This window comes from Haliotis rufescens, unplaced genomic scaffold, assembly GCF_023055435.1.
Source record: "Haliotis rufescens isolate VD_foot unplaced genomic scaffold, xgHalRufe1.0.p SCAF_7, whole genome shotgun sequence".
Classification (NCBI taxonomy): domain Eukaryota; kingdom Metazoa; phylum Mollusca; class Gastropoda; order Lepetellida; family Haliotidae; genus Haliotis; species Haliotis rufescens.
In genome coordinates, this window is record NW_025964361.1 from 6,104,783 (window position 1) to 6,132,419 (window position 27,637).

General features: G+C 45.7%; 1 protein-coding gene across 1 annotated transcript in view; it reads left to right on the plus strand.

The window, feature by feature from the left end:
- The window catches only part of LOC124149638 (TBC domain-containing protein kinase-like protein), a 57,998-nt gene extending 30,817 nt beyond the window's left edge, over nt 1–27,181 (plus strand). Inside the window, exons 18-26 of the mRNA XM_048387632.1 lie at nt 6,083–6,260; nt 7,528–7,611; nt 14,524–14,609; nt 16,331–16,367; nt 19,108–19,269; nt 21,180–21,349; nt 22,663–22,838; nt 23,683–23,842; nt 25,434–27,181. Coding sequence (XP_048243589.1) covers nt 6,083–6,260; nt 7,528–7,611; nt 14,524–14,609; nt 16,331–16,367; nt 19,108–19,269; nt 21,180–21,349; nt 22,663–22,838; nt 23,683–23,842; nt 25,434–25,544 — 1,164 coding nt within the window. The 3' untranslated portion in view covers nt 25,545–27,181. The remainder of the gene's footprint in view (nt 1–6,082; nt 6,261–7,527; nt 7,612–14,523; nt 14,610–16,330; nt 16,368–19,107; nt 19,270–21,179; nt 21,350–22,662; nt 22,839–23,682; nt 23,843–25,433) is intronic.
- The last annotated feature ends 456 nt before the right edge of the window (nt 27,182–27,637 follow it).

The following is a 27,637-nucleotide window of genomic DNA, read 5'->3' on the forward strand; positions in this document are numbered from 1 at the left end:
AAGTCACACTGCTCGTACATGGCTCCAGTTACTGGACAACATGGCGGCGACAGTGGATTTGGTCTGGCGGGCGCGCTTGAGAATGAGTCCCATTCAACAAGCACTCCGTCGACTTTGGGCGAACTCGGAAGATCTCGAGACTGTGCTCGAGACTCCGTAGTGGCTCATTACACACCTCCAGTGGTGGACCGAGGTCGGGAATCACTCCCGTTCCGTCTCTCACAGTTCAAACAGACGCGTCACTCTCCGGCTGGGGAGGCGTTCTGAATGATCACACTGCCTCGGGACTATGGTCCCAGCAGGAGATCAAACTGCATATCAATGTGCTAGAACTGAGAGCGGTCAGGTTGGTGTTCCAACGCTTCCCGGATCTGCTTCGTGGCCAAGTGGTTCGTCTAGAGATGGACAACCAAACGGCGATGACTTACATCCGGAAGCAGGGGGGAACGGCGTCTCCGTCGCTTCGACGAAAGACGTGGCAGTTCCTACTATAGTGCGACTCTCACGATATCAGGGTGCTACCTGTTTATCTCCCGGGGGTGGACAACGTCCGTGCGGACGCTCTGTCTTGCCGGATCCTCGCTCCTCACGAGTGGAGGCTCGACCCGGGGATATTCGGGATTTTCTCCCTGTTATACAGGTCGTTACAGGTGGATCTGTTTGCGTCTGGGTTAAATAACCAGACAACAACGTTCTGCTCCCGAGTCCACGACCCGAGGTCGGTGGCACCGGACGCCTTTCAGCTAGATTGGACGGACAGTTCTGTGGGCATTCTCCCCAGTACCTCTGATTTCCAAGGTCCTGTCTCAGCTAGGCACTCAGCCTGCGCGACTAATTGTGCTCCTGGCACCTCTTTAGTCGGCGCAGAGTGGGTTTCCAGTAATACTCAGGTTTCTGGCTCAGCCTCCTGTTATATTACCTTTACGACCGGACCTCCTATCCCAGAACGGGGCCCTCCACCCGAATCTCAGGATTCAATGGGTGGCTTGGCCACTGTCAGGAATCGCCTCCAGAAGAGCGGTATTCCTGCACGAGTTGCAGACACAATACTGGCTTCGCGGAGGGATTCGACAAACGTTCAGTACGATAGATAGGCCTGCTATGCGCCCAGGTGTGTCGATAGAGGGATTGCAGATCTTTTTTCTGCAGATCTCGTATCCGTGCTTGAGTTTCTCCAGTCGCGACTAGATGACGGCCTGGCCGCATCAACAGTCCGAGGGTACTCTACAGATATCGCAGCTTTTCACGTCCCTGTCGACGGGGCACTTCTGGGTGCACACCCATTAGTGCAGCGCTTTTTAGCAGGTGTGGACAGGATCCGACCGCCAGTCCGGCGGATCAGTCCCCCTTGGGACTTGTCAATCATTCTAGATTGGCTGTCCGGTCCTTCCTTTCGGGATCTGTCGTCTCTCTCTCTTCAGCTGTTGAGCTGGGAGACGGCGTTCCTTGTGGTGGTAACGTCCGGCAGACGGGTAGGCGACATTCGTGTTATGTCAGCCGATCCCAAAATAACTGTCTTCCATGGGGTCGATAAATATCACCGGGACAGTCAGTTTTCGTCTACCGGACTATTACCGTCCTAGGGTCGCACACGATTCCACGTGAACGGCTCCTATTGAGCTACCCGCTCTTTCACAGCCTTCCTCGTCGGGGACCACTGCAAGACATGCTCATGTCTTGGATGTCCGCACGACTCTCAAGGCCTATATCAGCAGAAATATGGGTGTCCGTAAGGATAACCAACTATTTTGCTGTTACTGCGGTAGGAAGGTTGGCTCACCTGCGAGTAAACAATCTATCTCGAGGTGGATAGTTTCAAACATTTGTACAGCGTATACGCTTACAGGCAGGGACCCCCCTACCAGGTTGAAGGCTCATTAGGTTAGAGCAGTGGCTGCGTCAAAAGCGTACGCCGCGGCTCTGCCCATTGAGCAGATCTGCTCCGCGGCTATTTGGAGCCAGCCGAGCACGATTCATCAAACCTTACCAACTCGACAAACACTCAAGCGAGCGTACTCGGTTTGGTCAGTCAGTTCTCCGAACTGGGCAAAGTTCTAATCTCTAGCTGATTGAGCATTCGAGATTTTAGACAGTCTTCCGGTTATACTGCTCAGTAATGGTCCGGATTTTTATCTTCTGCGGTCGATAAATATCAGTCCTTACTACTCGATAATACTCGTATTTTGCGCACGCACTCCTTCGATCCTCGGGGACCCTCTGGCCTAGCTCAGCGCTGGTTATGGTCTCTCGTGATCTACGCCCTTATATCACTTGTTCAAAAAAGTGTGGGGGGGTGGGAGGTGTTTCGAGTTCTCAACTTATGACAAGCCGCAAAAACAGGCTTTATCATAATATATGGTCGACCACGCCCTGTCTCTAGCCCCCGCCTTTCGACGGTGGTGCCTCACGATAAGGTTGGTTCCATTTATTGAACTCAATATTTTATTCTGTTGAATAATCAAATACGATGTATTTATTTACGCCTGTTGCTGACGGATGCCACTTCCTAGATTATCTTTGGGAGTCTGTCTTGATGCAATAAGTGCCCCAAGGAGGATTTAATCAGAAAGAGAATTTTACAAACCTGTAGAGGTTATGAATTCTCTGATGAAATCCTCCTTGGGGCACGGCCACCCACCTCCCCACATTCCGTCAGCATTTGACATATGGAAAGTGATTTGGGTGAGAGTTGCTCCCCCTGGCGTGAGGCGCCGTTGGGGGTGAGGCCCCGTAAGGGTGGTCGTATATCATACAAAAACGAAGTTTTTTGTGTGGTAACATTTTTTATTAAGGAAAATGGTTACAACTATGTCATATAGATTTTCTTGAGCAAGGAAAATGCAATAAGTGCCCCAAGGAGGATTTCATCAGAGAATTCATAACCTCTACAGGTTTGTAAAAGTTTTCGTCTACCGGACTATTACCGTCCTAGGGTCGCACACGATTCCACGTGAACGGCTCCTATTGAGCTACCCGCTCTTTCACAGCCTTCCTCGTCGGGGACCACTGCAAGACATGCTCATGTCTTGGATGTCCGCACGACTCTCAAGGCCTATATCAGCAGAAATATGGGTGTCCGTAAGGATAACCAACTATTTTGCTGTTACTGCGGTAGGAAGGTTGGCTCACCTGCGAGTAAACAATCTATCTCGAGGTGGATAGTTTCAAACATTTGTACAGCGTATACGCTTACAGGCAGGGACCCCCCTACCAGGTTGAAGGCTCATTAGGTTAGAGCAGTGGCTGCGTCAAAAGCGTACGCCGCGGCTCTGCCCATTGAGCAGATCTGCTCCGCGGCTATTTGGAGCCAGCCGAGCACGATTCATCAAACCTTACCAACTCGACAAACACTCAAGCGAGCGTACTCGGTTTGGTCAGTCAGTTCTCCGAACTGGGCAAAGTTCTAATCTCTAGCTGATTGAGCATTCGAGATTTTAGACAGTCTTCCGGTTATACTGCTCAGTAATGGTCCGGATTTTTATCTTCTGCGGTCGATAAATATCAGTCCTTACTACTCGATAATACTCGTATTTTGCGCACGCACTCCTTCGATCCTCGGGGACCCTCTGGCCTAGCTCAGCGCTGGTTATGGTCTCTCGTGATCTACGCCCTTATATCACTTGTTCAAAAAAGTGTGGGGGGGTGGGAGGTGTTTCGAGTTCTCAACTTATGACAAGCCGCAAAAACAGGCTTTATCATAATATATGGTCGACCACGCCCTGTCTCTAGCCCCCGCCTTTCGACGGTGGTGCCTCACGATAAGGTTGGTTCCATTTATTGAACTCAATATTTTATTCTGTTGAATAATCAAATACGATGTATTTATTTACGCCTGTTGCTGACGGATGCCACTTCCTAGATTATCTTTGGGAGTCTGTCTTGATGCAATAAGTGCCCCAAGGAGGATTTAATCAGAAAGAGAATTTTACAAACCTGTAGAGGTTATGAATTCTCTGATGAAATCCTCCTTGGGGCACGGCCACCCACCTCCCCACATTCCGTCAGCATTTGACATATGGAAAGTGATTTGGGTGAGAGTTGCTCCCCCTGGCGTGAGGCGCCGTTGGGGGTGAGGCCCCGTAAGGGTGGTCGTATATCATACAAAAACGAAGTTTTTTGTGTGGTAACATTTTTTATTAAGGAAAATGGTTACAACTATGTCATATAGATTTTCTTGAGCAAGGAAAATGCAATAAGTGCCCCAAGGAGGATTTCATCAGAGAATTCATAACCTCTACAGGTTTGTAAAAGTTTTCGTCTACCGGACTATTACCGTCCTAGGGTCGCACACGATTCCACGTGAACGGCTCCTATTGAGCTACCTGCTCTTTCACAGCCTTCCTCGTCGGGGACCACTGCAAGACATGCTCATGTCTTGGATGTCCGCACGACTCTCAAGGCCTATATCAGCAGAAATATGGGTGTCCGTAAGGATAACCAACTATTTTGCTGTTACTGCGGTAGGAAGGTTGGCTCACCTGCGAGTAAACAATCTATCTCGAGGTGGATAGTTTCAAACATTTGTACAGCGTATACGCTTACAGGCAGGGACCCCCCTACCAGGTTGAAGGCTCATTAGGTTAGAGCAGTGGCTGCGTCAAAAGCGTACGCCGCGGCTCTGCCCATTGAGCAGATCTGCGCCGCGGCTATTTGGAGCCAGCCGAGCACGATTCATCAAACCTTACCAACTCGACAAACACTCAAGCGAGCGTACTCGGTTTGGTCAGTCAGTTCTCCGAACTGGGCAAAGTTCTAATCTCTAGCTGATTGAGCATTCGAGATTTTAGACAGTCTTCCGGTTATACTGCTCAGTAATGGTCCGGATTTTATCTTCTGCGGTCGATAAATATCAGTCCTTACTACTCGATAATACTCGTATTTTGCGCACGCACTCCTTCGATCCTCGGGGACCCTCTGGCCTAGCTCAGCGCTGGTTATGGTCTCTCGTGATCTACGCCCTTATATCACTTGTTCAAAAAAAGTGTGGGGGTGGGGTGGGAGGTGTTTCGAGTTCTCAACTTATGACAAGCCGCAAAAACAGGCTTTATCATAATATATGGTCGACCACGCCCTGTCTCTAGACCCCGCCTTTCGACGGTGGTGCCTCACGATAAGGTTGGTTCCATTTATTGAACTCAATATTTTATTCTGTTGAATAATCAAATACGATGTATTTATTTACGCCTGTTGCTGACGGATGCCACTTCCTAGATTATCTTTGGGAGTCTGTCTTGATGCAATAAGTGCCCCAAGGAGGATTTAATCAGAAAGAGAATTTTACAAACCTGTAGAGGTTATGAATTCTCTGATGAAATCCTCCTTGGGGCACGGCCACCCACCTCCCCACATTCCCTCAGCATTTGACATATGGAAAGTGATTTGGGTGAGAGTTGCTCCCCCTGGCGTGAGGCGCCGTTGGGGGTGAGGCCCCGTAAGGGTGGTCGTATATCATACAAAAACGAAGTTTTTTGTGTGGTAACATTTTTTATTAAGGAAAATGGTTACAACTATGTCATATAGATTTTCTTGAGCAAGGAAAATGCAATAAGTGCCCCAAGGAGGATTTCATCAGAGAATTCATAACCTCTACAGGTTTGTAAAAGTTTACTGCATGAAGTTATATTTTTATTCAAACATATAAAAGTCAGAAGGAATGGGTGCATTGTCAGAAAGAAATGGGAACATAAGTGACTTATATTGTAACCATAGAGTTTTAGATAATTTTTGTCATTAAACAATATCTCGCGTGACTAACCACGGGTCCGGGTAGTCCTATTGGTACCCGGGTCCTACTCAGGACCCACGCGACCCGAGTACCCGAGTTACCCGTCCCAGCCCTAGTACAAAGCGATCTTAGTGCTAAGGTGATCGGAACTCCCATACCTTACATAGACTTACGGCTCACAACTTAGTGCTGAGGTTGTTTTGTACAGCACCCTGGCTGATATCACAGGTTTGCCTGGCCAAAAGTTGATTTTTTGACAGGCCATTGATATGTTATTGAAATATTGCTGACACACATAGTTCACACACTGCCTTCGTCCAATGGCCTCTGTGCTCATTTGTTTAATTCCTTCCACAGATCGAGGTTGACATTCCGCGCTGTCACCAGTACCATGAACTCCTGTCGTCACCAGCAGCTCACACCAAGTTCCGCCGCATCCTCAAGGCGTGGGTTGTTAGTCATCCGGAGTATGTCTACTGGCAGGGGCTGGACTCCCTGTGTGCCCCCTTCCTGGCCCTCAACTTCAACAATGAAGGTAAACATATTATTATTATTATTATTATTATTACGGTATTCGACGTAATAAGCGCCCAGGGCGCTCTCAAAATTAGAAACAGGGGGCTCTTATTAGAATAGTATTTTGGTGACAGCCTGAAATGTTTATATACGACAGATATATTTTTCCAGAATTTAATTGCCCATAATTAAGGGTGCATATAACACACAAGTGCGTACTATACACGAATAAATAAGTCTTATGTACATGGATCAATCGGAAGGGGTGCTAATTGGGATTGTTCACTAGCCAATATATTAACAAATATCGCCGTGGGCGCTTATTAGAGCGGGGCGCTTATTACGTCGAATACGGTATTGTTATTATTATTATACATTTATATACAGCAGGTATCCAGGTACCAGCTTCTGCTCAAATGTGGTTCTGTTTGTTCCCCGACTAGTGGATCTTTGCGTTCCAGTTATCATTCTCAACTCCCTGGGGAGTATACAACCCAAGCTACCTAGGGGCTCTAGAAGGTTTTTACATTCACCTCACATAACGGGTACCCATTCCCTGCTGGGTGAACAGAAGCACATTTGAACTAAGTCACTTGCCTAGAGTGACACCACAAGTTTTGACACTTGTGTTTCGTTTGTATGTACGTATTCGTTTCCACCATCTGGTCAACTACCATCGGACGAGTGGGTTCTTTTGAGTGTACAGGGTGTATGTACTGTACCCTAGGGTCCTAAGGCTGAATAACAACCCGGTCACTAGCGGGATACGATCTCAGCACCTGGCACTTTTGACCGCTTGCCCACTCCACCCCAAAACATGTCTCACAAATCTCACCCTGCGTTAGAATTGTTCCCCAGCAACCTGTGCTAGTCGTGTGGTCAGGCTCGGTGACTTGGCTGATTGTGTGTCATCGTAACCTGTCAGCATGGATTGTTGCTCACAATATCGATCACTGGATTGTATTGGCAAGACTATCTACAGGCCACCCTCATACAGCTAGAATATTGCTGAGTGTGGTGTTAACAACAAACAAACACATAGTAACTTTGGCTCCAGAACTCCCTCTCTGCTCTTTTTTGTTCTACTGTTTGTTTCTGTTTATCTTTATGAAAACTATCAGGAAATCTCATTTAATTTGTTAATAGTTAATTTTGATGTATTTTCGATATTGATGTCAGTTAGAAACATCAGTTAGTCAGTTATAAATACCAAGGATATTGTTCTGAAGTTATTGTAGTCATCTCTAGTACGTTAACTTGCTGCTGACTTTGTGGCCGTCTTCCAGCATTAGCCTTCTCCTGCCTGTCTTCGTTCATCCCCAAGTATCTGCACAAGTTCTTCCTCAAGGACAACTCGGCTGTGATTCAAGGTAAGTGCATAGTCCTATGGCACAGTTAACAGTGGAATTTTATCAGAATCTTCATTTTAAGAAGAGTCCCATGATTTTCATAAGAGCTAAATAGGAAGGGGAATAAGTAGTTATGTTATTGTTAAATCATGACTCCGATATTTCACATTTTCAACCAAAACTGAGGAGGAATGTTTTTTCTTTCTTATGAACCATCTAAATGCAAGAAATAACAGAAAGGATACCGTATATTGAAACAATACATTAGTTGCTTTATAAAACAAATGAGTAGGAGAGAAAAAACGTGCAGAATGCAGACAACTGAAGTCATGACATGTAAATTTTTTAACTTATCCTGCATTACTCCGTATTGCATTTACTGCTATGTTTGACAGAGAGACGAACTGTGTGAGATCCAGCTGCTGAAGAAAGTTGTCCCAACCAGCCCAGGAGGCAGCGCCCTCTCACAGTCGGCACGTGACCCGGAAGTCATGACGTCACACCAAAAGACATAACTGCTTTGTCACCTCCACGGACGGACGTACTTTGTATCCCTTGTGGAAATTAAAGCTTATTATTTGTTTTTTATATTTTGCGTGTTTCTACATTCATTATATGCTGCTACATTGTTACCTGTTATGGGCCGTGACCTTAGGGTCTTCCCATTCGTAAATTGTAACGTTTATCGCTCGTCTGTGGCTCACGTCACAGTAATTTACGGGCGCAATGTTGTTCCCGCCATTTTGTTTTCTTTCCCGCCATTTTGGTCATTCACCACGTGGCCACGTAATGTCGTGTTCTGCGTTTTGAATTCTCTCTTTGGCTTGGGTAATACATTACATTTATGTATGTTGTTTTGGTGTGCTTAAAGCCTTGCCTTTTCGCTACCTCTCAGCGTAATTGTTTCTTCTCATAAACTTCAATATAATACGAAGTTTATGAGTTACATTATGTCTCCCGTACTCTGTGGTTTTGCCACATGGTTACGTGTTTGCTTAAGGCTTTGCCTTTTCGCTCCCTTTTAGCGTACTGTTTATCTCATAAACTTTAATAAAATATACTGTTTTTGAGTTACTTAATGCTTCCCATACTTTGTGATTGGCCACACATTATGCTTCCCGCACTTTGTGGCTTTGCCACATAGTTATGTTTTGCTTAAATTCCAGATTTTCTGCCTCGCTGCACTTGTTTCCGCGGGAACAAATCTGGTCGGGGCCGCCCCTTTCTGCCGTGATTGTACGACGCCCTGTACTTTCACAAGGCAGTGCCGATGTTGCAGTCATTCGTCGCTGTGATCCTTCAGCTCATGCGAGTATCCAGGACACACCTCGCTCAACGTGCTCGTCGACCCCCACCTACGTTGACGGCAGCAGCGCTCAGCGGAGCTTCACGGCGGCTCCCAACGTAGAGTCTGCCTCCCATGGCACGACATACGACCGTTCACGGTCTCCTACTCCACCGGCGGCTCCAGCGCTCCCAACGTAGAGTCTGCCTCCCATGGCACGACATACGACCGTTCACGGTCTCCTAATCCACCGGCGGCTCCAGCGCTCCCAACGTAGAGTCTGCCTCCCCTGGCACGACATACGACCGTTCACGGTCTCCAACACCGTCAACGCTGATGTCTCCGGCGCCCCCGGCGCCTCCGATGACTCGGCGCCTCTGATGACGCGGCGCCTCCGGCGCCTCTGATGACACGGCGCCTCCGGCGCTCCCGGCGCCTCCGGCGCCTCTGATGACTCGGCGCCTCCGGCGCCTCTGATGACTCGGCGCCTCCAATGTCTCGGCGCTCCCGGCGCCTCTGATGACGCGGCGCCTCTGATGACACGGCGCTCCCGGCGCTCCCGGCGCCTCTGATGACGCGGCGCCTCTGATGACACGGCGCCTCCGGCGCCTCTGATGACGCGGCGCCTCCGGCGCTTCTGATGACTCGGCGCCTCTGATGACTCGGCGCCTCCGATGTCTCGGCGCTCCCAGCGCCTCTGATGACACGGCGCTCCCGGCGCCTCTGATGACTCGGCGCCTCCGATGACTCGGCGCCGCTGATGTCTCGGCGCTCAACAAGCTTCATGACTTGTTCATGACAAGCTGATGACTCGGCGCCTCCGATGACTCGGCGCCTCTGATGACTCGGCGCCGCTTATGTCTCGGCGCCTCTGATGTCTCCGCGCTCCGGCGCCTCCGCATCCTCTGATGTCTTCGGCGCTCAACAAGCTTCAGATCAACAAGCTTTATCAAGCTCAGATCAACGAGCCGACCATCCGATCTTCTACTGCGGCTTAAGGGGCACCATCGGCAATCGCCTCCCCGGCGCCACTGCCCTCTTCTCTTGCTGCCGTCTCATAACTCGTCACACGGAGAAGCATGGTGAAACAACTGTCGCCGCTCCTTTCGCTACTCTCCCGTCGGTCTTCGGGATCGTGACTATCGTTCTACTTCCTGGGTGGAATCATTTCAACCAATAGACAGTTGGTCTGATTCAACTTGCCCACTGAGACGTTATCCATAATCCCGTCGTTTAAAGCGCTATGATTCCGGAGAGATAACCTGCGGGTTTCCATCGAAACAGAGCGTCATGTGAACAGCGTCTGTATCAGATTCGACGACGACATCCACTTACAAAGAGTTTACTTCGTCGACATCGCAGACATCAACGCTGTTCTACCCTACCCTAGCGCCAGCGTTCCTGAGAGAGACTCTTCCTCGGCGCTCCCCGGGTTTTCCACGACGCCCATGGGGTTCCGTGTTTTATCGCAAAACTCGGGTACACCACTTGATCGTCTCTCACACAGTTCATTGAGGATTGTCTGTGTGTGGAGTTTGCACCTCAGTTCCGACTCCAAGGCGGTTTTCTCGGCTACTGCGCAGAGTGATTTACATGTCACGTGTCAAGTACTCGGACTGTCAACAACTCCGACCGGATTTAGGTCAACTTACCATGGCAAGGGGTGCCATGTATTTCTACAGATTGGTTTCCATGTCTACCTGTACGCTTGGTGATACCACTCAACCAGGCGCCTGTCGCAGTCCATCCATGCACGGATGTTGGAAACAATAGACCTCCTTTACCAACACGGCTGTCACGAGGAACCTTGTTTCATCAACCCTTCGCTATAAGAACGATAGCGCCTATAGGCGTTCAAGGGATGGAAAAGATCGCCTTCCTTCGTCCGGTTTGATCTTTTCGACTACGACAGGTAGTCCTATCTTCCGCCTTGACTACCGGACACAGTGTCGATTTGATACTTAAAGTCCCTCGGCCGTCCCACTGACCCCTGTTGCATACCTGCCTCGTATCGTGTTGTCGTCCTCCATCGTCACCTCGATATAAGAACAGGAGTACTTATACGCCGCTTCAGGGATGAAAACGATCTCATTACTTCGTGCAATGGCCATATTGCCTCGACTTCCTACTACCCGGTTACGTCGATGCCCCGGCGGTCGATTGTGAAGCTGGTTTACTTCGTCTACTTGAGGTTGGCTCGCAGGCGATCACACCTTTTTTCCGAATCGTACCGACGGTACGCAATCGCAGACCCCTGTTGCTGACTACCTCCCCTGCCACCTTGTCAGTGGCTAGTGGCCCACGCCAGCCCACATTGTGACCACCTGTGATCCAGAGATCAACACCATTGGCACAGCAACAGCCTCGAGATAAATGCTTATCCAGGACGGCACTTGCTGACAGTGCATTCTCGGTCACGCCCTGTTGATCGTGTCCACTGACGACGTCACCGTAGTGTGGTGTTTGCGGACCCAGAGTTCTCGCCCCTCTGCCGGCGCCACAAACTCGACCGGCGCCCCCGAGAATCACCATCTTCGGCGTTCCAGGCGCCTCAAGCTCTCCGACGCCTCACGCTCTCCGGCGCCTCGGGCCAGACTATGTGAAACGGTCGACACCCCAACCCTAGATCTGTTTGCCTCATATCTGAATGTGGCCAGCTGTCGTCTTCCATTCCACCTGTGCCGGATACGACCGCTGTGGCAGTCGAAGCCTTCCATCGTTCCTGAGAAGGATTACGCGCGTACGCTTTTCCGACTCCGGTTCTCCCTCCCACGGTTCTTCAGAGATCCAGGCCACTCGACCCCTGCCATTGACTTTGGTCTCGCCTTATTGGTCAGCCAGAAGTTGGGTTATCGACCTCCGAAACATAGCCAGAGACAACCCCTGGAACTTCCGGTGTGGTCCAACCTTCTGCTCCATCCACACGGTCTGTTGCCACACCCTCATACCCGCATGTTATCGTCTGCACGCCTGACACACATGCAGAAAGCCAAGGGCTATTCGGCTAGAGCGACCAAGGCTATTGCTTCAGCCCACCGTCCATCTACAGGGGGACTGTATGCTGATAACTGATGCTTGTTCCAGGCATTTTGTTCTGACAAACACCAGGATCCGATGACAGCGTCACCGCAGATCCTGGATCAGTTCCTTCTGTACTTGTGTAGCACCCATCGGTTGAAGGGCTTACCACCCCCACATACCTGGTCGCCATCTACTCCGTTCTGGCCATCCCGGACGATCGGAGAAAGACGAAAATTCCCGACCTACGGGCCTGGCTGCGCTCGTTCAGTCTTGAAGACCTGAAGACCAAGTTCGGACCGCCTGCGTTGGATCTGAATGTGGTCTTCAATACCCTTCGAACCACTCCCCTCGTCTTCCTTCTTCGACCTTAAGTAGAAGACGGGTGTTTCTACTGGTTTTGACTACTGCCGCTCGAGTCCATGTACAGCACGCCCTCGACGCCTCCCATGCCCGGTTCGAATGCGGTACCCAGGGCGCCGTTCATCATGGACCGTACTGGGACGTCAGCGTAAAGATTCAACTCCCAGGACAGCCTGATAGATCATTCCTTGTCCCCTCCCCCCTCGTCCAGTGTGGGTGCCGAGGATGAGGATGAGCGTCATTATGCCCAGTAAGGGCACTGAAGGTTATTCTACGATCTAAAGACTGCCGCAAGTCTAGGAAACACCTTTTTCTGCCGGTCTCCCCTTCGTCGCTGTCGTTGGTCAGCCGGAATACTTTTCCCTGTGGCTCCGGGCGGTCATCCTTAAAGCGTATGAGCCGCCGGATTGGACCCTCCCCCCAAAGGCTATTACCTGAAATAAAATGAGATCAGGGCGATCGTATTTACACTGGTTCTTCACGGTATACTGTTCCATCCCGTCGTTCAGGGAAGCCTGCTCGTGGCGATCGGACACCGCCTTCACCAACCACTACTTCCGTGATGTAGCCTTGAAAGTTGTCGCCGGCGTTCACAGTTTTGGTCCCTGGTTGTAGCCCAACAGGTCATCTATCTCCGACGCCACTGATTCTCCGATACCCTGAGCGGGGCCCGTCGACCTTTCTGGTGTTTATCACCCCAGACGAGACGGCTCTCTTGCGTTCCGCATTCGCTCTTAGGTCAGTTTTAGTTTTGGGTTACCCGACTCATTCTATTGCTGTCACCTATCCGGGGTTTTACTTTTTGCATCAACTCTCGTTTCCTGACGACAGGAATGGTAGTAGATGTGGTAACCGGCGCCGACGCCAACGCCGCTGCTTCTCTGGTACCTGAGCGGTGCCCGTCGACCTCACCGGTGTTCCTTGCCTCCAGCCTAGAGGGCTCTCCTGCGTTTCGCATTCGCTCTTGGGATTGGTCGTAGATTTTGCCGCCGACGCCGCTGATTCTTCGATTCCCCGAGCGGGGCCCGTCGAACTCTCTGGTGTTTATCACCTCAGATTAGCTCTAGGTTCTACTGCGTTTCGCTTTCGCTCTTCGGTAAGTTATATATTTTGGCTACACGCCTCATTGTATTTCGGTTACCTATTCGGGCGTTTCGTTTTTGCATCGACTCTTGTTTCCTGAAGACAGGAATGGTCGTAGATGTTCCGGTCATCACTTGTATGCGGTGCGGATTCATCGGACCTTGACGAGGGTTTAATATGGTTCACATCTGCAAGTATGCCCACCGGCCAAGCCGTCTGATAAAGATGCAATACGGAGTAATGCAGGATAAGTTAAAAAATTTAGTAAAATCTAAATATTTTTTACATTTGTATACTTATCCTGCATTACGAAGTCTAAGTTCCCTCCCTTTCGCTACGCTACCTCCCCACGAAGTTTCAGATGTTATGTTTAAAGCAGTTATGTCTTTTGGTGTGACGTCATGACTTCCGGGTCACGTGCCGACTGTGAGAGGGCGCTGCCTCCTGGGCTGGTTGGGACAACTTTCTTCAGCAGCTGGATCTCACACAGTTCGTCTCTCTGTCAAACATAGCAGTAAATGCAATACGGAGTAATGCAGGATAAGTATACAAATGTAAAAAATATTTAGATTTTACTAAGATTGAACGTCCTTTCATCACTTGCCATAGTGGCTTAGTGGGAAAACTGTGGGTTACAATGCTAAACATGAAATGTGAGGTTGCAGGGTCGATTCACATCATGGAATTTGTCATGTGAATTCTTGTGTGACTTTTAACCAGTCAAAAATGAACATGCATATTAAAAGGCTGTTTATACATTTCAACTGTAAAACGTATGTGCGTATTATACACGACAGATATATTTTCCAGAATTAAATTCCCCATAATTGAGGGTCCATATAACACACGAGTGCGTATTATACACAAATAAAAAAGTCTAATGTACATTGATCAATCGGAAGGGGTGCTAATTGGGATTGTTAACTAGCCAATATAATATCAAATATCACCGTTGGTGCTTATTAGAGTGGGGCGCTTATTATGTCGAATACGGTATATGTGACTGATGTGTTACAATAACCTTCACTCTGTATATATGAAACATGGCTTTCAATATTAATACATAAATATTTGTTGTAAGTTGATGATAGGGGCGGTTGAAGAGACTAAAACGTTCTGTAATTTCAAGACTTCTTACTTATATAGATCTCTGTATCATGTGTTTCCTGGTTGGCTGTCCACAGAGTACCTGGCCGTCTTCACCCATCTCATCTCATTCCATGACCCGGAGCTCGGCAACCACCTGGATGGCATCGGCTTTATCCCTGATGTATGTATTCTGGCATGCTGGTATATAACTGTTACCAGGGTAACCTGGCATGTAGGTCTATAGCTGTTGTCAGGGTAACCTGACATGTAGGTCTATAGCTGTTGCCAGGGTAACCTGGCATGTAGGTCTATAGCTGTTACCAAGGTAACCTGGCATATAGGTCTATAGCTGTTGCCAGGGTAACCTGGCATGTAGGTCTATAGCTGTTGCCAGAGTAACCTGGCATATAGGTCTATAGCTGTTGCCAGGGTAACCTGGCTAATAGGTATATAGCTGTTACCAGGGTAGCCTAGCTAATAGGTATATAACTGTTACCAGGGTAACCTGGCTAATAGGTATGTAACTGTTACCAGGGTAACCTGTCATGTAAGTCTATAGCTGTTGCCAGGGTAACCTGGCATGTAGGTCTATAGCTGTTACCAAGGTAACCTGGCATATAGGTCTATAGCTGTTGCCAGGGTAACCTGGCATGTAGGTCTATAGCTGTTGCCAGAGTAACCTGGCATATAGGTCTATAGCTGTTGCCAGGGTAACCTGGCTAATAGGTATATAGCTGTTACCAGGGTAGCCTAGCTAATAGGTATATAACTGTTACCAGGGTAACCTGGCTAATAGGTATGTAACTGTTACCAGGGTAACCTGTCATGTAAGTCTATAGCTGTTGCCAGGGTAACCTGGCATGTAGGTATATAGCTGTTACCAAGGTAACCTGGCATGTAGGTCTACAGCTGTTGCCATAGTAACCTGGCATGTAAGCCTACAGCTTTTACCTGGGTAGCCTGGCACCTAGGCCTATAGGTAGATCTATATGGCACATATGTATATAGCTACTATAACTGTGGGGCAGTGGGGTAACCCAGTGGTTAAAGCGGTTGCTCGTCACGCCGAAGACCCAGGTTCGATTCTCCACATCGGTGCAACATGTGAAGTCCATTTTCTGGTTTCCCTGCCGTGATATTGCTGGAATAGTGCTAAAAGCAGCGTAAAACAATACTCACTCACTACTATAGATGTGGTCAACATACTGTCCATACAATGAAACCGAAGGCTATGGTTGGTTACCTTTGGTAACATGGCATCAAGGCTTATTACTGCATCAAGACATATGGCTGTGTTTACCATCAGTTTCCATATACTGTATTTGTTCTTGTTGATTTCGTAAGTCCAACATCATTCGAGGTATTTTTATGCATGCCAGAATTTTAAGACGTAGTATTTTCATCATTTTAACACAAGGCTTGACTGGTATACTATCGCCAGTGACTGAAGGGATGATATAAATCCTGCCGGGGTCCATGCAGGAAGCAAAGGCACTGTAAGTCCCCATGGTCCCTGGTATGGTGATCTCCCTTTAGTTACTGACGATCTCAAGCCCATTTTCATATTGTGTTGTCAACTCATTCTTTCTCCTTTTAAATGTGCCTCAACTAGTTTTAAATCTAATCTGTGATATGCTAGTTATCGTTCTGTCCTTCGATGACAGGTTTTATAAAGTTTAAATATATGTATTATTAATGTCTAACTTCTCGTCACGATATGGCTGAAATATTGCCGATGTGACGTTAAGTATTAACTCACTCACTCACTCACTCATTCATTCACACACTCACTCACTCACTCACTCACTCACTCACTCACTCACTCACTCACTCACTCACTAACTCACTCACTCTCACCCTCTCTCTCTTGTTGATTTGAAATGTTTGCTCTTTCTGTTTCAGCTGTATGCCATTCCTTGGTTCCTTACAATGTATGCCCGTAAGTAGCCCTGTTGAGATGGCAGACAGTTAACAGTACTATCATGTAGACTTACAATGTATGCCCGTAAGTAGCCCTGTTGAGATGGCCAACAGTTAACAGTACTATCATGTAGACTTACAATGTATGCCCGTAAGTAGCCCTGCTGAGATTGCCAACAGTTAACAGTACTATCATGTAGACTTACAATGTATGCCCGTAAGTAGCCCTGTTGAGATGGCAGACAGTTAACAGTACTATCATGTAGACTTACAATGTATGCCCGTAAGTAGCCCTGCTGAGGTGGCAGACAGTTAACAGTACTATCATGTAGACTTACAATGTATGCCCGTAAGTAGCCCTGCTGAGATGGCCAACAGTTAACAGTACTATCATGTAGACTTACAATGTATGCCCGTAAGTAGCCCTGCTGAGGTGGCAGACAGTTAACAGTACTATCATGTAGACTTACAATGTATGCCCGTAAGTAGCCCTGCTGAGATGGCCAACAGTTAACAGTACTATCATGTAGACTTACAATGTATGCCCGTAAGTAGCCCTGCTGAGATGGCCAACAGTTATAGTACTATCATGTAGACTTACAGTGTATGCCCGTAAGTAGCCCTGCTGAGATGGCCAACAGTTAACCGTACTATCATGTAGACTTACAATGTATGCCCATAAGTAGCCCTGCTGAGATTGCCAACAGTTAACAGTACTATCATGTAGACTTACAATGTATGCCCGTAAGTAGCCCTGCTGAGATGGCCAACAGTTAACAGTACTATCATGTAGACTTACAGTGTATGCCCGTAAGTAGCCCTGCTGAGATGGCCAACAGTTATAGTACTATCATGTAGACTTACAGTGTATGCCCGTAAGTAGCCCTGCTGAGGTGGCCAACAGTTAACCGTACTATCATGTAGACTTACAATGTATGCCCGTAAGTAGCCCTGCTGAGATGGCCAACAGTTAACCGTACTATCATGTAGACTTACAATGTATGCCCGTAAGTAGCCCTGCTGAGATGGCCAACAGTTAACAGTACTATCATGTAGACTTACAGTGTATGCCCGTAAGTAGCCCTGCTGAGATGGCCAACAGTTATAGTACTATCATGTAGACTTACAGTGTATGCCCGTAAGTAGCCCTGCTGAGATGGCCAACAGTTATAGTACTATCATGTAGACTTACAATGTATGCCCATAAGTAGCCCTGCTGAGGTGGCCAACAGTTAACAGTACTATCATGTAGACTTACAATGTATGCCCGTAAGTAGCCCTGCTGAGATTGCCAACAGTTAACAGTACTATCATGTAGACTTACAATGTATGCCCGTAAGTAGCCATGCTGAGATTGCCAACAGTTAACAGTACTATCATGTAGACTTACAATGTATGCCCGTAAGTAGCCCTGCTGAGATGGCAGACAGTTAACAGTACTATCATGTAGACTTACAATGTATGCCCGTAAGTAGCCCTGCTGAGATGGCCAACAGTTATAGTACTATCATGTAGACTTACAATGTATGCCCATAAGTAGCCCTGCTGAGATTGCCAACAGTTAACAGTACTATCATGTAGACTTACAATGTATGCCCGTAAGTAGCCCTGCTGAGATTGCCAACAGTTAACAGTACTATCATGTAGACTTACAATGTATGCCCATAAGTAGCCCTGCTGAGATTGCCAACAGTTAACAGTACTATCATGTAGACTTACAATGTATGCCCGTAAGTAGCCCTGCTGAGATGGCCAACAGTTAACAGTACTATCATGTAGACTTACAATGTATGCCCATAAGTAGCCCTGCTGAGGTGGCAGACAGTTAACAGAACTATCATGTAGACTTACAATGTATGCCCATAAGTAGCCCTGCTGAGGTGGCAGACAGTTAACAGTACTATCATGTAGACTTACAATGTATGCCCGTAAGTAGCCCTGCTGAGATTGCCAACAGTTAACAGTACTATCATGTAGACTTACAATGTATGCCCGTAAGTAGCCCTGCTGAGGTGGCAGACAGTTAACAGTACTATCATGTAGACTTACAATGTATGCCCGTAAGTAGCCCTGCTGAGATTGCCAACAGTTAACAGTACTATCATGTAGACTTACAATGTATGCCTGTAAGTAGCCCTGCTGAGGTGGCAGACAGTTAACAGTACTATCATGTAGACTTACAATGTATGCCCGTAAGTAGCCCTGCTGAGATTGCCAACAGTTAACAGTACTATCATGTAGACTTACAATGTATGCCCATAAGTAGCCCTGCTGAGGTGGCAGACAGTTAACAGTACTATCATGTAGACTTACAATGTATGCCCATAAGTAGCCCTGCTGAGGTGGCCAACAGTTAACAGTACTATCATGTAGACTTACAGTGTATGCCCGTAAGTAGCCCTGCTGAGATGGCCAACAGTTATAGTACTATGATGAAGACTCGATGTAGATATGCTGTACTAGAATTGTGTTGTCTTCTTTTCTCAGACATAGCCCCCATTAGTAAAATGTCACAATAACAAGCATCTTATTGCCCGATTTAAAAGCAACTTCCTAACAAAATAGTTCTGTCTAAGATGAGGTAAAAAAAATATAGCATAAGATATACCGGAAGCCATGAAAACATACAGACATGATATGGCACCTCTGTGACAAAAAGAAGTGATGATGATGATGATGATGATGATGATGATGATGGCAACGACTTCATGTGACTGTTCAGATGTCATGTACTTGACATGGATTTCTTGTACTTGTAGATGTATTCCCACTTCACAAGATCATGCATCTGTGGGACACGCTGTTGCTAGGCAACTCGTCACTTCCGCTATGCATTGGGGTAGCTATCCTCCAGCAGCTGAGGGATCGCCTTCTCTCATTTGGGTTCAATGAGTGCATCCTGCTTTTTTCGGATATGCCAGGTTGGTGGTAGTGTTTTATGTGTGTTGTAATATCAGCAGCATCACGGCAGCCTATTGATTAAGTTTGGACTGGCAAACCAGTGTATGAATATTCACACCATTGGGGTACTATGACACATCAAGTCAGATCTTTTGCTCCAATAGGATGGTACCGTATCTTATCATTAATTTATAATTGTGTACGCTTTCTAACCTATTAAATATGTCATATGCAAAATGTTTCTCTTTCTTTGTTCAAATTTTATGACACATCGATTAGGATTGATCGATGCTGACTTTCTTTACTGAGTTCAGTGACCAAAGTACTCTATATTATCACAGTATGACTATTTTGTGGTGTGATACGTGTGGAATATGTGCTTTACATCACTTCCTGTTTTGGATTATGCATAATCCTAGGTTGTGTGCATACTAGGGCTGGGACTGGTACCTCGAGGAACCCAGGTCTGGTGGGTACTGAGTAGGACCTGGGTACCCACAGGACTACCCGAACCCGTGGTTAGTCATGTGATATATTGTCTAATGACTAAAATTATCTGGAACTCTATGGTTACACTACAAGTCATTAATGTTCGCTTTTCTTTCTGACTACGCACCCATTCCTTCTGATTTTTCATATGATTGAATAAAGATAATTAATTCAACTTCAGTGTATGAATGACCAGATTGTTTAATGCATGTATCTAAATACGTTTTGGCAGGGCTATGCTAAAAAAGTTCCCAATCGGACATTTTGAGACATCTCCTGAAACCTAGAGTGGGTACCCGGGTAGGGTAGGGTAATAGGGGGGCAGGTACCCGGGTAGTAAATTTGGACTCGACCCAGCCTTAGTGCTTACTACCTAGGTTGGGCCAATCACTTCGTCTAAACAAATGGGTTGTTTTTTAACCAATATCCAATGGAGTTAGGGGTAATTCAATTTCAAAAACATTCCACAAACTATCATTAAAAAGTTAACATAAATACTTACGAGTAGCCGTGACATACAGCAATGAGTCCTGTATTCGATCAAGCGATGAAATATCGTGCTTAGATTTTCATTAGTAAACAGCCAACAGGGGGTGTGGATTACAAGATTTAACGATATCTCGATGGTTATACAATACGATACTGCTCTGCATCAAGATCTGTGATTGAACTTCCACCCAATTAAAATGAAGGATGGGAGGGTTCTTGAACCAATCAGATCTCGGCTTTACAAAACAATTCAACTTCATTTCCATTCCACCAAAAGTCAGAAATTTTGATCTCTGCCAAAGAAACTGCTACAGAACATACATATGCCCTCGATATTACACCCTTGTGCATGTAGATGACACAGTATATAAAATATCCAAAACTATATAATAGCACTACCTTATTTTTTCCCATTCAGATTTTCTTGATTATATTTGTTTTTGCGATGGAGGAATCAGATATGCTTGTGTGAATGCTTTCCTCACTTGTACCTTGAATTTAGAAGCCTCGATGCTTTATTGTCTTATTTTGAACATTCACACGGAGTGACCTCCTGTTTGGGTGTCCTTAGATCTGAGGTGAGGTGAAATGGGGTTTAACGTGAAAGAACATTGCCACGCTTCTCACATTCACCTTTGCCATAAAACAATATGCAACCTGTTGCCAAATTGGAATTAATTCACACTGTTTTATAAACGATGTTATGTTTTATACAATTTGACAATTAGTTCATGATTTTTAGCTGCACTGCTTCATACTGGGGATAGATTGACTTAAAATATGTTATCAAACCTCGCTGATACACAAATTCTTCTCTAGCTAGAACATTTTGTTTTTTACTTTAGGTACACATGTGGAAATGAAATATTTTATTGTTTTATAGACTCGAACTACATAACCATTTTAATGTATATATTGTGATTACAATAATATATATTCGTGTCTCTTCCAGAGATTGACATTGAGAGATGTGTGAAAGATTCAGTAAAGATCTTCTGTACTACCCCAAAGAGTGCAACCTACCGCCACCATGCACGGCCCGCGCGGACCAGGTCGTCCGACTCGCGTCCTAAACTGTCCTACTACAGTCAGGATTACAACGAGTCACCACAGAATGACCTGGTCAGAGAGAGAGCAATCTTACTGTATCATCTTTATAATATTATTACCTTGTAACAAATCTCATATAACATTCATTTATTACATAAAGTTTTCACTTAGTTTTAATTTCCACCTGTAATACTGCACATGAAGTATTATCATCACGCCTTTGATTATTAAGTCACTATCTTGTCAAATGACAAACAAGTTGGCTGGTCGGCCATCATGACATCCTAGTTTGTGATGTGATGTTACTTGCTTGTCACAAGTATTATTAACCTTGAACCTGAAGTAATCATACTGAGAATCTGATGCTGGTCTTAAACACTGGTAGATCTAATTGTAACAAATATTTCACTGAAAAATAAGCCTTTGTAACTTGTAAAATCATGATCTCCTGGCATAGAAACCAAATAAGTTTGTAAAATCTTGTACACCCCCTGCTATTGACACAGACCTTATAATCCTTGCTGACTCTACCCACTATTGACACAGACCTCATAATCCTTGCTGACTCTACCCACTATTGACACAGACCTCATAATCCTTGCTGACTCTACCCACTATTGACTCAGACCTCATAATCCTTGCTGACTCTACCCACTATTGACACAGACCTCATAATCCTTGCTTACTCTACCCACTATTGACTCAGACCTCATAATCCTTGCTGACTCTACCCACTATTGACTCAGACCTCATAATCCTTGCTGACTCTACCCACAATTGACACAGACCTCATAATCCTTGCTGACTCTACCCACTATTGACTCAGACCTCATAATCCTTGCTGACTCTACCCACTATTGACACAGACCTCATAATCCTTGCTGACTCTACCCACTATTGACACAGACCTCATAATCCTTGCTGACTCTACCCACTATTGACACAGACCTCATAATCCTTGCTGACTCTACCAACAGTCCACCCACTATTGACACAGAGATTATAACCCTTGCTGACTCTACCCACAGTCCACCCACTATTGACACAGACATTATAATCCTTGCTGACTCTACCCACAGTCCACCCACTATTGACACAGACATTATAACCCTTGCTGACTCTACCCACAGTCCACCCACTATTGACACAGACATTATAAACCTTGCTGACTCTACCCACAGTCCACCCACTATTGACACAGACATTATAATCCTTGCTGACTCTACCCACAGTCCACCCACTATTGACACAGACATTATAATCCTTGCTGACTCTACCCACAGTCCACCCACTATTGACACCGAGATTATAACCCTTGCTGACTCTACCCACAGTCCACCCACTATTGACACAGACATTATAATCCTTGCTGATTCTGCCCACAGTCTATGGAGGCACTGACTCTGGAGGAGTTGAAGTCGGAGAAGGCATCACGGATATCGGCGGAGGACCTGATAGAGCTGGGGGAGCTGATGGGTTCCGCGCCGACACGCAGCCCCACCAAGAAGAAGCAGAACAGCAAGCCCATGATCCTGGTGGTGGATGTGAGGAGTGTGGAGGAGTATCCTTTCTGTCCAGTGGGAGTTTTAGGCAGTAGATTATGTAACACAGCGCAATGTCCTGAAGCTCACCTGATAGATATACACACAGACTGACACATTCATGGTGAGGTTAGGTGTCAGAGGTGAAATGGGGTTTAATGTTGAATCCAAGATTACTGCACTTATATGGACTTGCAGTGTGTGTGTGTGTGTATGTGGCTGCTTGAACTAGTCCGGACTGATGCCGATGTACAGTGCTATCTCACTGAGATACCATGCCGCAGTTTAACATGAACAATAATAACAATTAATTTGCCTGTATAAAATTACTCGAGAGAGAGACCCAAAAAATATTCTGGTTGCATGTTTTTTCTACTGATGCAAATCTATGTATCAAACTTTTGAAGTTGAAAGGCTTCTGTTTATGAGATTCAACATGATGATGATGTCATGTCATATATTGTTTAATGAAAAAACGTATAAAAATCTCTATGGTTACACTACAAGTCACTTATGTTCCCACTTCTTTCTGGCTATGCACGCATTCCTTCTGACTTTTATAGTGTTTGGAAAAAACGAAAAAACTTCATGCAGTAAACATCAGTGCATATGCATGACCCGATCGTTTTATACATGTATCTAAATACATTTTGCCAGGGCCACAGTCAAACTTTTTCCATGGACAGTTTGTACCTGTCTCTTGAGACCTACAGCCAGGACCCGGGTAGGGTCGGGTAAAAGGGGGGTGGGTACCCAGGTGGTAAATTTGGACTCGTCCCAGCCCTAAAGGTAGAGACTCACTCCCAATGTATCTATTAGCCTGTGCAGAAGGGAACCAAGTCATCTGACCTTGACCTTGCCCAGATACAAGAGAGGGACCATCCCAAACAGTGTCAACATTCCCTTCCATACAGCCTTCTCCCCTGAAGGTGACCTTGTCATGTGCCCGGCCGTACAGGCCCTCAATGCCAGCAGAGGTCAAGTCAGGGTCATCATTGGCAACAGAGGCAGAAATGCAGCAAATGTAAGTGTATGGGACTGGCCATTTAAAATGTAGGGGGAGTGGCTGTGCTCAGTCAACTTTTTCAGAAAGAATTCAGTCTACTCTTTCTAAGATTGATATGCTCTCATTCTGAGCAGTTTAATCTCACTGTTTGATTGTTGTTGATTTGTTGTTTAACGCCGCACTCAGCAATATTCCAGCTATATTACGGCGGTCTTTAAATAATCGTGTCTGGACCAGACAATCCAGTGATTAATATCATGACCATCGATCCACGCGATTGGGATGGATGACATGCATCAACCAAGTCAGCGAGCCTGATCCCGTTAGTTGCCTTTTACGACAAGCATAGTCACCTTTTACAGCAAGCATGGGTTACTGAAGACCTATTCAACCCCGGAATCTTCACGGGTCCTCACTGTTTGAAAAAGAAAATAGGTGATAACTATGCATTACATGCATTAGCTGCATATATTTGCCAACAAGCAGAAATACTTAATTGATTTTCAAGTTGATTGTTTTACTTAGTGTCAGCATGGGTTACTGAAGACCTATTCAACCCCGGAATCTTCACGGGTCCTCACTGTTTGAAAAAGAAAATAGGTGATAACTATGCATTACATGCATTAGCTGCATATATTTGCCAACAAGCAGAAATACTTAATTGATTTTCAAGTTGATTGTTTTACTTAGTGTCAGATTCTGAGCTGCATCACTTTGACAGTTGACCCGAGAAGATCGGGGGTAGAATAATTCTTCAGCAACCCATGCTGCCGTAAAAGGTGACTATGCTTGTCGTGAGACGCGACTTACGGGATCGGGTGGTCAGACTCGCTGACTTGGTTGATGCATGTCATAGTATCCCAATTGCGTGGATCGATGCTCGTGATATTAATCACTGGATTGTCTGGTCCAGACTCGATTATTTACAGACCGCTATCATATAGCTGGAATATTGTTGAGTGCGGCGTTAAACAACAAACCAACTTTAACAGTTTGAGTAGCCTAGTGATGCAAGTGAGATAACTCTCATTCTGGGAGTTTCTTGTGTAGTTATGATAGCATGTGAATCATATCAGTGAAGTTGACAGTTGTAAGTATAGAATGTTACTTTTATTGTGTTGTGTGTTGTCATAGTGTTTTAGGAACGATTGTGCGTGTGGAGATAATTCTAACGAATAACAACGTTTACTTGGAGCATCGAGTTCTGTTGTCTATCACTAGTGAACATAACATCAGCTTCCAAACCTCCCGAAATCAATTCATTGATTAGTGAATGAACTGGTTTAACAGATATTTGAACAGTAATTCATTATATTATAGGAATGCTAAATATTTTGAATGATTGAATGTCTTAGGAATGATAGGTTTGTGTCCACATTAGTGAATGCGTTAGTCAGGTTGGTTTAATGCCACTTTGAACCGCAGTTCAGATCTTTGAGTGTCTGCTTGAAGTGGGAGTAAGGCCGAAAGTAATGCAGTTCTTAAATGTTTGTTGAAACCCACCATCGAGGGTGTAGTACTGGCAAACCAAGGACCATTGGTGTGGAGAATCGATTGTTGAATGCTTTGCAGTGTATGGCATATGAGAGTATGAGCCATCTTGTTTCAGTTTGCTGCGGAGCTGATTCGACTGGGCTACTCGCGGGTGTGTGTGCTGCACAAAGGTGTAGATGTGTTCAGACAGACGGGGCTACTGACCGTCCCCCCAGCGGACTTGTGAACAGCTGTTCACGAACAGGAGTGGACGTTGGCATTGTTTAACTAAGATCAACTATTCATTGCATCCATTCTAGTACATTTGTCGTGAAAGGTTTGCAGTCTTTCGTGATAGTCAGGGGCGGTCGTTTGCCTAGTGGTTAAAGCGTTCGCTCGTCATGCCGAAGACCCTGGTTTGATTCCCGACATTGGTACAATGTGTGAAGCCCATTTCTGTTGTCTCCCGCCGTGATATTGCTTGAATATTGCTAAAAGCGGCGTAAAACCATACTCACTCACTCACTCACTCGTGATGATCAGGTTCATTCATGTATACGGGGTGGTGGGGTGGCCTAGTGGTTGAAGTGTTTGCTCGTTACGCCAAAGCACCAAGTTTGATTCCCCACATTTCTGGTGTCCCGCCGTGATATTGCTGGAATATTGCTAAAAGTGGCGTAAAATCCACCTCACTCGTTCTCTCGTGTACACGCTTCATTGATGTTCCAGACAGCAACAGACCCATATGTCCTGAACTGTCCATGGCGTACAAAGGATCTCACTGTTATGACATTGTAACGGTGGGCTTACTTGAGCTGACATGTCAAATCAGACATGTCAGATCCAAATGTTTGCAAATGTATGCGCCAATGACATTGAAAAGGAAGGGTTATAGTCCATGCACTGCCCTTGTTTTGCTAAGAGATTAAGGAGAGATTCCAGCTAGTGATTCACTTCAGCCCTTTCATTTGAACTTTTCAACAAATCAACAAATTATTCTGAATACTGAAACTTTCCTGTTCCTAACCCAAAATTGGTGTTGCATGAAGGGCAGCAACACTCTAACTTTGAAAGTATTGAAATATGGATGGCTTTTTCTTCACCATTTCCAAATGTGCTTATTATGGCCTGTAATCATGACTGGTTTCATTTGTGTTCAGCCCAGATTGGCATCTGGTGATTATGCAGGCACATAAAATAAGGCCCGGCAAGGAGACTGAGATTTGAACTGCTATTGCCCTTTAAGTTTTTGTTAACAAATAAATCAGTAACTCACATGATTATCATTCATTATCAGCAATTTCCAAGATGAGGCTACAAGAAATTATTAGATTTTGATCCACCGAAAAAAGTAAGGCAGGTTGCATCATTATTGTTATATTTTATGATTCATTTTCAATACTATAACTATTCAAGGAATATGTGTACATTTACTATTGACAGATGTGATTCCCATGAAGCATGGGTCTTTTGTATATCATCAAGAAAAGAAACATCATCATCAGGGCGGCATTGTTGATGTCATTTGAATCATAATGTTGGAATGATGTCTCGCTAGAAACGATTGTGGACGTCATTCTACAGTTGTGGTTTCTTAGATGGCAGTCACAATCAGTGCACATTTCTCAAGGAGAGCTTAAAAGGATTAAGAAATAATGGGTAATAAAGTCATTATTACACTGCATGTGTATCATACTGATTTTACGAAACTTGTGTAAGAATTAATGTATTCCTCTCAATCTCGCTCAGAAAATACAGGGGCCATGGTTGGCCCAGTCGTCTCAGGCGCTGCAATTCGCTGTGCAGAGTTGCGTCCCTTGGGCAGGCCCGAAACCTATGATTGTGGGTTCGAATCCTGGTTCGCCCTGATTATGTTTCTAGGTTTGTCAGCACCATACCCGTGCTCGTGGGTTTCACCGAAGTGGTAAATGTCTGAGACCTGCATTACTTCGGGCTTTCCTCCCACATTAAGCTGACACGCTGTGATATAACTGGAATACTGTTAACAGCGGCGTTAAACCCAACTCACTCACTCAGAAAATACAAGAACTTTGACACTCGTTTCATAAAATGCTTGTATAATAGTCTCTATTTATTTTCCACCTACCAACCCTAGATAACCTGATTGTATTGTTGGCCCAGCATTACGACTATTGTCCATGTCTATGCATTGTCTCCATCACTGGGATGCTGCTTATTGTTTACGGACGAAGGAGATACTTCACCTTGATTCAAGATGGCGTGACAGAGGGCTTCATGTTGTTAATCAAACAGTCTGCTTGTCACACTTTATCATGCAAGTGCAATATTTTGTGTACAGTGTTTTTGTTCTGTAACCAT